Source organism: Bos indicus x Bos taurus, chromosome 20, assembly GCF_003369695.1.
Source record: "Bos indicus x Bos taurus breed Angus x Brahman F1 hybrid chromosome 20, Bos_hybrid_MaternalHap_v2.0, whole genome shotgun sequence".
Taxonomy (NCBI): domain Eukaryota; kingdom Metazoa; phylum Chordata; class Mammalia; order Artiodactyla; family Bovidae; genus Bos; species Bos indicus x Bos taurus.
Window position 1 is genome coordinate 23720957 of NC_040095.1, and position 11478 is coordinate 23732434.

The following is an 11478-nucleotide window of genomic DNA, read 5'->3' on the forward strand; positions in this document are numbered from 1 at the left end:
ATATCCCTGATTTTTCATATTTTTTTTTTTACAGCTAGTTCAAATCATGATCCACACAAGGTCCACACGTTAAAATCGGTTGATACGTCTCAAGTGTAGTACAGCATTTAAAGGGAAATGGTGTTTAGAGCAGACGTGCTATAAAAGCATTCAGAAAATAAACTTAACCTCTCACATAATTCCCCTATTCTATGCTCATATTTTAAAAGGTTGTCTGGCTTGGGTTCAAGATATGGAGAGATAAGCAACGCTCCTTTGTCTGCACTCCACTTCCTCCAGACCTTCAAGTTGCCCCCCACTCCCTTCCTTCTATCAGCCTTGTCTTCACCTCCCCTAGGCTACAGGGTTTTCAGTTCTTTACCAGTCTGGTGGTATTATAGCAACTGTCTGTCTGATTTTTCTTCTCCTGGAATTGAAGTCCCTTAAGTCCCAAACCAGAAAACTCAAGGAAATCCTAAATGTAAACTTCATCTTTTAATCACTTGTATCCTGTCTACTTTAAAAATGCTCATCCTTGTGAGACAGCAAAAGAGACACAGATATAAAGAACAGACTTTTGGACTCTGTGGGAGAAGGCAAGGGTGGGATGATTTGAGAGAATAGCATTGAAACATGTATATTATCATATGTGAAATAGATCGCCAGTCCAGGCTTGATGCATGAGACAGGGCGCTCAGGGCTGGTACACCAGGATGACCCTTAGGGATGGGATGGGGAGGGAGGTAGGAGGGAGGGTCAGGATGGGGAACACATGTACACCCATGGCTGATTCATGTGAATATATGGCAAAAACCACCACAATATTGTGAAGTAATTCAGTTCAGTTCAGTTCAGTCGCTCAGTCATGTCTGACTCTTTGCGACCCCATGAACTGCAGCACTGCGGCACACCAGGCCTCCCTGTCCATCACCAACTCCCGGAGTCCACCCAAACCCATGTAAAGTAATTAGCCTCCAATTTTAAAAAAAAGGCAAAAAAATAAAATTGGATTTTTTAAAAAAAATACTCATCCTCCCTGTGGTATTTTAGCTGATTGGCATTACTAAAGGTAGAAAAAGATTTTAAGCAACAAGTTTAGATGGTTGCCATTAATAAACATGGTCAGAGTTCTTCAGGAAATTGTTTCCCAGAGACAAGTGAAGAAGGTTCTCGCAGTCTAGGATCAGAGTCCTCTGTAGTTCTTCCTCAGTGTCTCTATGAGCCCATCCTTATTGAGTAAAACTATTGAAAGCAGAGCTACTGTTAAAGTAGATATACTGAATGAAAATGCATTCAGGCACATTTTTATTGCTTTCACTTATTAGACATTCGTATGTTAATTGAAATATGGTTGATTTATAATATAATAGGCATACAGCACAGTGATTCAATAATTTTCTAGATTATACTCCATTAGAAGTGATTGTAAAATACTGACTATAATTCCTGTGATGTACAATATATCCTAGTTGCCTGTCTGTTTTATACAGACTGGTGTGTGCCGCTTAATTCCATATCCCTGTCTTGCTCCGCCCCCTTTGCCTTCCTCCAGTGGTGCCACTTGTTTGTTCTATCTGTGCGGCCGTTTCTGTTTTGCTGTATGCGTTTGTTTATTTCAGGTCCCACAGTTCAGTGATAGCACACAGTGTTTGTCTTTCTCTGCCTCACTTCACTAGCATACTGTCAGTCCATCACCGTTGCTGCAAGTGGCAGGTTTTTTTTTCATTTTTACTAAAGTTTTATTATATATTTATGGAACTTGAGGAATAGTAATATATTAAAACATTTCCTCAAAGTATTGGCTGTGTTAAACTGAAAATAAACTGATACGTTAATGAAATGCCTAAAGAGTTTGCTAAACTAATAAAGTATTATTTATTCAAAGAATAATGCACAAGGACTTCCCTGGCAGTCCAGTGGTTGGCATTCTGTGCTTCCAACGCAGGGGTCATGGATTTGATCCCTGGTCAGGGAACTAAGACCCCACATTCCATGAGATGTGGCCAAAAAAATATAAAAAAAAAAAACAAAACAAGAACGCACAGAGATATATACTTCATGCTGCTGGTTTTACTTAGTAACATGATGGATTAGGAAAATATTTGACAAATGTTAATATAATAAGGTTAGAAATGAAACATTTTAGCATGCCAAATTCCGCAAGTTTTTTTTAATTGGCATGTAGTTGGTTTATAATATTAATTTCAGGTATATACATAGTGATTCACAAATTTTAAAGATGATAGTCCATTATGGTTAACTGCAGAATATTGGGTTTTATTGGGTATATTCCATGTGCTGGCAACATATCCTTGTAACTTAATTATTTTACACATAGTAGATTGTACCTCTCAGCCACCTATCCCTACCTTGCCCCTCGCTCCTTCCCTCTCCCTACTGGTGGCCACTAATGTGTTCTCTATGTTTGTGTTTCTTTTTTGTGTTATATTCACTAATTTTATTTTTTTTAGAGTCCACATATAAGTGATAACATATAGTATTTTTCTTTGTCTGTCTGATTTATTTCACTTAGCATAATGCCCTCCAGGTCCATCTACTTTGTAGCAAAAGGCAAAAATTCATTCTTTTTGTGCTGAATAATATCCCATTGTGTGTGCGTGTGTGTGTGTGTATTATCATCTTTCTCCATTTGTCTGTTGATGGACATTTGGGTTTCTTTCATGTCTTGGCTATTGTAAACATCTGTGAACATTGGAGTTCATGTATCTTTTTGAATTAGTGTTTTCATTTTTTTCTGGATATATGCCCGGGATTGAGATTGCTAGATTATGTGGTAATTCTCTTTTTAGCTTTTTGGAATCCTGTCCATTTTGATAGGAAACAGTAATATAAAGTACAAGGTTGGCACCTTCTTTAACTGATTATGATCGTGTCTCTTTTTAACAAACCAATCTAGGATGTAAAGCAGGAGTTAATCAAGTTGGTTAAAGCAGCAGGATTTTTATCATCTACGACTTCTAATAGCTTCGAAGGAAACAGAGCCACACAGACCCTTTCCTTCCAAGAAATTGCCCTTCTTAAAGCTGTACTTACTGCTGGACTGTATGACAATGTGGGAAAGATAATCTACACAAAATCAGTTGATATTACAGAAAAATTGGCTTGCATTGTGGAGACAGCCCAAGGCAAAGCACAAGTACATCCATCCTCAGTTAATCGAGATTTGCAGATTTATGGATGGCTTTTATACCAGGAGAAGGTAAAGTGCTCATTCTTAAATTCCAGTATTCAGGACATTATTCTAGAAGTCAGTCATAACAAATTTGGATGCCTACCAAATAGTATATTTGGTTCTTAAACTGAGTTGTTCATGTTTGTTCATATTTGAAATCAAGATGTTCATGGTTTCTCAACAAAAATATAAACATGTCTTTTTTCTACATCTCCAAATAAGGGGGATATGGAATGGGATAGAACTAAACGTGATGTTACAGCAGTCTGAGACACAATGCAACCTAAGATGACTTAATAGCAAATATTTGTAGATTAAAACAGTCAACCTTTTGAATCATAGCTCATTAAATTAATAAAGATCCATAATTTCAAGCACTGGCTTGAGTAAATCCCAGCTGTCAGCAAACTTAAATATGTAAAACATGACAAATTCCTGACTAATGGTCATTGCTAAACCTTGCTGTAGAAACCAGGCACTTTGAAACTTAATCATAATTTTTATCTTTCCACTAATTATTTAACAGTATTAGCATAACACTACTTTTTCATACTTTATGTTCAAGGTATACAATTCAGCCTTACAATTAATGTTTGAAATCCTTTTAATAGTATAAATACACAGGTGGTGACTGTGATTATTATAAAAGAGATTGTGCAACATAATGTAGACATGTAGCTTTATAAAACAATTTAAAATAGTAGCAAATTATAGAAAAATGCTTACATGAAACAGAAAATGAATTTTTTATTTTTTTAGGCTATGAAGTGTCTTTTTTGTTTTTTTTTAATACAGATACGATATGCCCGAGTGTATTTGAGGGAAACTACCCTAATAACCCCTTTTCCAGTTTTACTTTTTGGTGGTGATATAGAAGTTCAGCATCGGGAACGCCTTATCTCTGTTGATGGCTGGATCTATTTTCAGGTACATGCTACAACTGATCTTAAAATTTTACTGCCAATATCATTGAGATAGATTTTTTTTTTCTTTTTTTTTTTTAATTGGAGTTTGCGTAATTTCTTCCTATGGTTTGACTTAAATAGAAGACGTCCATATTTTATCTTGCCTGTATGGTTTTAAACCTGCTTAATTTTAAAATCAAACTATATTCCTAATTGCATATTGCATTTATTGTCAGTAATAATGATTTGCCATGTGGTGGACTTCAGTAGTTAATTTTACATGGATCATCCTAATTTAATACCCTAACAACCTTGTTAGATGATTTCTTTCTATTGACGAGGCACTTAAGCTGAGTTAGAGTTAAATAGCTTACATGGATTGTTAATGGTAGAGCAAGGTTTAAACCTAGAACTATATGATCCTCAGACTTGTGCTCCTTCTGCTATATCATGCCACCTATAAAAAGACACAAATTCATTTAATTCATACTGTTAAAATTCTCCTCTGGAAAAATTAGACCAACCAGTGTGCTACCAACAATAAGTTTATGTCTCTATAACTTATCAACATTGACCACTTTAAGCAAATCTAATACATTCTGCTCTGATATACCATGATAGCTGTTTGTCTAAGACTGGAGATGTAAATTTTAAAGGCAGTTTAAAAAATATGTGCACTTCTCACAAAGAGGGGGAGATGGTGATAGTGTTCTATAACTGGATTGTGGTGATGGCTGTACAACTCTATAAGTTCATTAAAAATCATTGAGTTGTACACAGTAAATTTTTATGATCTATAAATTATTCCTTAGTAAAGCTATTTTAAAAATTACATTTTAAAACCTGTAGTCCTCTTTCTTCCTCTTCCGGGGACGATATCTAGAGGTATTCAGGATGGTCCAGTGTCTGACCTACCGTCGGAGGCCGTCCTACAATACAGCCTCTAACAAAACCAGGCTGTCCCAAATCCCTGGTAATGGTATTATTTGCCTTTATACCGAGAAGGTTGGGAAAGCACCAGAATCCACATGTGGGCTGTGCCCAGGCCGATTTCAAGGAGTTCATGCTGTGAGACCTGAAGTTCTTATGAGGTTGTCTAAAATGAAAAAACACAATCAGCTGGGCCTATGATGGTTCTGTATGTGCTAAATGTGTCCACGACAGGATAAGCGTGCTTTCCTTATCGAGGAGCAGAAGATCGTTGTGAAATTGTTGAAAGCACAAGCACAGAGTCAGAAAGCTAATTAAAAAATGAAGCATTTTTGAGCAATAAAATCAAAAAGCACAAAAACAAAACTGTAGTCTTCACTCCCATAGAGTTGATACAAGAGAAGAAAACAATTGCAAAATGGTTGCTATACTCTGGAAAGAGGTATCAAGTTTATGGGTACTTAATAAGGAAATTGAAGTTTATGTCTCTTAGCTGCAGAAGGTAATTTATTTTTCCCATAACATTTTATATTTAAGTCAATATGTGTTAAAGCACATTGTAAGGCATATATGCTTACCTTGATTTTTTCTAAACGCATTCACACTCCTGGGATTAATGTTCAATTTGTCATCTCTCAACAGGCACCTGTTAAGATAGCTGTCATTTTCAAGCAGCTACGAGTTCTCATTGATTCTGTTTTAAGAAAAAAACTTGAAAACCCTAAGATGTCTCTTGAAAGTAAGTGTCTGACTCTAAGAAAGAGAAACTTTCTCTGAGGTTCTCAATATGTTTTCTCTACCAGTCTCCCAAATGTAGAGCTGTTAGTCTGTAATCCTTCAACAGAAATCTGCAGGGGACACCTGAGTTGCCACTTAGTCTGGTATGTGCTTTGCTGTGCTTAGTCACTCAGTCGTGTCTGACTCTCTGCAACCCCGTAGACTGTAACCCACCAGGTTGCTCTGTCCATGGGGATTCTCCAGGCAAGAACATTGGAGTGGGTTGCCATGCCCTCCTCCAGGGTAGTCTGGTATAGTGTTTCCCAGACTTGCCAAATCATCAGAGTTATCCTGGCAGCTGTTAAATATATATAAATATGGTCCAAAGACCTACCTCAGGCATACTGAATCTCCTCTATGGGAGAAGCCTGTGGCCATATTGCTGTTTTATAATCCTTTCATCTGTAACACTTCCCCTGTACTACCATCCCCATTTTTAAATGCAATTATTTTTAATAAACTAGGTTGTTTTTCTGGTAGAATTTCTTACATTTAGGATTTGGGCAGTTGCATCTTCATGCTTTGATTTAATGTTTCTCTGTTCCCTATATTTTCTGCAAACATGGGTTTGATCCCTCGGTCGGGAAGATCCCCTGGAGAAGGGCATGGCAGCCCCCTTCAGTCTTCTTGCCTGGAAAATTCCATGGACAGAGGAGCTTAGTGGGCTACAGTCCATGGGGTCATAAAGAGTTGGACATGACTGAGCAACTAACATACATACACATTCTCTATATTTCCTGAAAACTAGTAGTATATCTAATGACTTGATTAGAATCTGGTTTTTAGGAAAAGAATATTTTTTGGTTGGTGCTATATCCTTCCCATTTCATCACATCAGTTTCATTTTCTTGTTTTTAATGATAAGAATTGATCAATTTGTTCAATGTGATTATATTTAACAAATATCCCAATTAATTCTAGTAGGTAGGCAAGTTGGGGAGCTGCTGGTCTAGTGCTACTGCCCTGAAGTCTCACACTTTATTAATTTCTATAACTGAAGGTGAATGAATAAGCATTTAACTGTGTTAGTTTTCCTGTACTGCTGGAAACTTAAATCAGGTCTTGACATATTAAGAGAAGTGGGCTCTTCCCTTGAGGAACTCTGTGCACTACAAAACAGCCTAAAACAACAACAACAAAAAATACATTATATTAAGGACAGGTTGACCCTCAACTTTTAAATAAAGAAAAATCAATTTTAAAATGCTTTCAATGTTTATCTTTGCCATAACAGGAAAAGTGGAACCTGCCCTCTGATGAGGCATGTATTTTTGACTTCTGGGAGGATGAAGTACATTAGTGTCCTCTCTTTCTGGACTTTAGAGTAAGAGAAGTTGGGATCTAAGGGACACCAAGCTTTTGAAAAAGAAATAACTGAAGTTGCTCTTGTATTTTCTACTATACTGTTCCTCAGACTGAAAATCATAGTTCTTTCTAGACCTGTCATGTTCGCCTTGCAGCCAGTGAACTTTCTTCCCTCACTCCTTTTTATTTAACGCCACTATAGCCTCCAAGAGCCTGAGTGTCAGGCCATGGGCCCAGTTATCAGACTTCTCCATTGCAGTCATTGAAACGTAGACCATTTTCTTATTGAAGTGTCTAATAAGATAAGAATTTCAGTCTTGGAGTCCTGATAATTACAACTATTCAGAAAGTAGTTATGAAGTCACAATATCAGACCAACTGATTAAAAGCAGAGGCAGCTGTGAAAACCTCTAACAAATAACGTAGCCCCTGTTTAGTCTGTTTGTCCAATTAATTGGTGTTTGATTCCCTTGTTATGTAGAGCGGTCTGTCACTTTGCCATCCACACTTCTCCTAGTGCACTTCCCTGGTAAATTTTTTGTTTCCTTTGAACTATACATGGAAAAACAGATAAAGAGTGCTTTATTCCTTGCCCATACTGTTGGCATCCTGGCTAATTCTGAAGTGCATGGATGAGTCAAAAAGTAGACTTGAACTAGGTGAAAAAGTTAGGAAATACACTGAATAGAATTTTTAAGAAATAATAGAGGCATCTCTAGTTTTATAAGTGAATATTGCTGGTGTTAACTCTGTATTCTAATTTAAAAGAATCTTTTAATGAAGTATACCTGTGGTTTACATGTGTATACACTGAAAAATTAGTCAGTGATGAATTTATTCATTGGTTTTTTCTTCTTCCATCCAGATGACAAGATTCTCCAGATCATTACTGAATTGATAAAAACAGAGAATAATAATTGAAACTGCAATTCATGATCCACTGCTTTGAAGAGAGTCATGAAATTATGTGAAAATGGACCATCCCATTAAGTATTTCAGTACTTAAATGTTGGTACTAGTCATATAATGTAAAGGTGGTGGAAAAAAAGCACATACTTTAAACGTGTAATTTTCTAATTTCTTTTTAATGATAGCTATTCTCAGTGTATTTGCCACTATATTTACAATAAATTCTTTGGTATCATCCATGTGGTATTCATCATCATGTGCCTTACGGGCAAAGCCTGTGTCTGTAGTATCGTAACCTACTACTGTGATTCCCTGTGGACCCACCTCATCCTCTTATCAGTCCTTGATGTCTAGAGAGTTCAAACCTTGAGGAGGAAAAGGTCTAAAGGTCTTTCTCCCAGAGGAGAAAATGAGCTCCAAAACCAGTGGTAATTAAATTTTCACAAAAACATACAACTTGAGTTGTTTAATACTTGATAGGAAAAGTCAAAATCTAAATAAGGTATACATTATTAATGGCTGCCATCTGTATCAGCAGCATTCACTAAAGCACAGACAGAGTACTGTAGGAGGATAGGCAGCAATGGATAATGCTACAGTCAACACAGGTGACACCATTTGCACCATTTTCCTCAGTCATAAGCTTTGATATCACTGCTCTTGAATCTTTTTTGTACCGATAATAGAATTGATAAGGTCAGTAACTTTAAGACACTAAAGCATACTTAGATATTTTTCAGTGGTTTTCTTTGTTTCACTTACGATTTTTGAAACTCCGTCTTGATTATGTTGAGGAATTTTCCATTTTCTGTCAAGATTGTTTCAGATCAGTTCAGTCACTCAGTTGTGTCCGACTCCTTGCGACCCCATGAATCACAGCACGCCAGGCCTCCCTGTCCATCACCAACTCCTGGACTTCACTCAAACTCATGTCCATCGAGTCAGTGATGTCATCCAGCCATCTCATCCTCTGTCGTCCCCTTCTCCTGCCCCCAATCCCTCCCAGCATTGGGGTCTTTTCCACTGAGTCAACTCTTCCCATGAGGTAGCCAAAGTATTGGAGTTTCAGCTTCAGCATCAGTCCTTCCAATGAACACCCAGGACTAATCTCCTTTAGAATGGACTGACTGGATCTCCTTGCAGTCCAAGGGACTCTCAAGAGTCTTCTCCAACACCACAGTGCAAAAGCATCAATTCTTTGGCGCTCAGCCTTCTTCACAGTCCAACTCTCACATCCATAAATGACCACAGGAAAAACCATAGCCTTGACTAGACGAACCTTTGTTGGCAAAGTAATGTCTCTGCTTTTCAATATGCTATCTAGGTTGGTCATAACTTTCCTTCCAAGGAGTAAGCATCTTTTAATTTCATGGCTGCAGTCACCATCTGCAGTGATTTTGGAGCCCAAAAAAATAAAGTCTGACACCGTTTCCACTGTTTCCCCATCTATTTCCCATGAAGTGATGGGACCAGATGCCATGATCTTCATTTTCGAAATGTTGAGCTTTAAGCCAACTTTTTCGCTCTCCTCTTTCACTTTCCTCAAGAGGCTTTTTAGTTCTTCTTCACTTTCTGCCATAAGGGTGGTGTCATCTGCATATCTGAGGTTATTGATATTTCTCCCAGCAATCTTGATTCCAGCTTGTGCTTTTTCCAGCCCAGCATTTCTCATGATGTACTCTGCATAGAAGTTAAATAAGCAGGGTGACAACATACAGCCTTGACGTATTCCTTTTCCTATTTGGAACCAGTCTGTTGTTCCATGTCCAGTTCTAACTGTTGCTTCCTGACCTGCATATAGGTTTCTCAAGAGGCAGGTCAGGTGTTCTGGTATTCCCATCTCTTTCAGAATTTTCCACAGTTTATTGTGATCCACACAGTCAAAGGCTTTGGCATAGTCAATAAAGCAGAAATAGATGTTTTTCTGGAACTCTCTTGCTTTTTCCATGATCCAGCGGATGTTGGCAATTTGATCTCTGGTTCCTCTGCCTTTTCTAAAACCAGCTTGAACATCTGGAAGTTCGTAGTTCATTTATTGCTGAAGCCTGGCTTGGAGAATTTTGAGCATTACTTTACTAGCGTGTGAGATGAGTGCAGTTGTGCAGTAGTTTGAGCATTCTTTGGCATTGCCTTTCTTTGGGATTGGAATGGTTTGGAAAACTGACCTTTTCCAGTCTTGTGGCCACTGCTGAGTTTTCCAAATTTGCCTGCATATTTAGTGCAGCACTTTCACAGCATCATCTTTCAGGATTTGAAATAGCTCAACTGGAATACCATCACCTCCACTAGCTTTGTTCATAGTGATGCTTTCTAAGGCCCACTTGACTTCACATTCCAGGATATCTGGCTCTAGGTGAGTGATCACACCATCATGATTATCTTAGTTGTGAAGCTCTTTTTTGTACAGTTCTTCTAGGAACTTCAGATATATTTTTGTGTAGACCAAATGGCAAAAATTGTATCTGAAGGACAAAAGATTAGAATTGAGTAGGTACTTAGTGACTATAGTTGACTGTCCATACAGTGGTACCAACCCTCCACGCAGTCAAAAATTTGTGTGTAACTTTTGACTCCCCCAAAACTTAACTTCTAGCCTACTGTTGCCCAGAAGCCATACAGCTGATTAACATGTATTTTCTATCAGGGCTTCCCTGGTGGCTTAGCTGGTAAAGAATCTGCCTGCAATGCAGGAGACCTGGGTTGGGAAGATCCCCTGGAGAAGGGACCAGCTACCCACTCCAGTACTCTGTGTATAGTCCATGGGGTCACAAAGAGTCAAACTGGAGAATTGCATGGACTGTATAGTCTATGGGGTCACAAAGAGTCAGACACGACTGAACGCTTTTCACTTTCACTTTTCTATGTTCTATCTAACATACATTTTATACATTCATGACATACCTAACTTTTTCTTAATTTTTAAAAAAATACTTATAGGCTTCATGGCTTATCAGCAGGTTTTTAAAATTGTCACAAATGTCAAAAAATTTTCCAATATATTTATTGAAAAAAATCTCTGTAAGTGAACCCACACAGTTCAGACCTATGTTGGCCAAAGGGCAAGTGCATTTGTTGATGAATGAATAAAAGAAGCTGTAACTTTCACTTTATGTGCAGATGAAAGTAAAAATAGTAGCAATCTCTCATTTTAGGTTTCTGCTTGCAGTGTGAGAAGTGAATTGACAGCAAGGAGTCAAATGTGACTGGTTAGGAATCCCTCTCCAGTGCCATTAATAGAAATGAAAATGTTAAATGGAAGAGCTAGATAGGGTGCTGGAGGCAGTTCAACTTGTGAAATACAAGGACATAGAAATTGTGAAGTTGTGCTGGTGGAACTAACGTTAATAGACTACTTTGTGTGTGCATGCTAGTGCCCAAATGTTCTTTGTATACTCACTTATTGAATCTCCACAACAGCCCTATGAGGTAGGTAGTGCATTATCTGCATTTTACAGATGAGGAAACAGGCCTGAGGAAGTG

The 11478-nt window shown here is 37.8% G+C and overlaps 1 protein-coding gene and 1 pseudogene across 1 annotated transcript in view; both read left to right on the plus strand.

The window, feature by feature from the left end:
* Positions 1-8237, plus strand: part of DHX29 (DExH-box helicase 29) — a 47319-nt gene extending 39082 nt beyond the window's left edge. Inside the window, exons 24-27 of the mRNA XM_027520375.1 lie at positions 2897-3199; positions 3968-4099; positions 5650-5746; positions 7955-8237. Coding sequence (XP_027376176.1) covers positions 2897-3199; positions 3968-4099; positions 5650-5746; positions 7955-8010 — 588 coding nt within the window. The 3' untranslated portion in view covers positions 8011-8237. The remainder of the gene's footprint in view (positions 1-2896; positions 3200-3967; positions 4100-5649; positions 5747-7954) is intronic.
* Positions 4114-5643, plus strand: LOC113879113 (annotated as a pseudogene).
* Positions 8238-11478: the final 3241 nt, after the last annotated feature.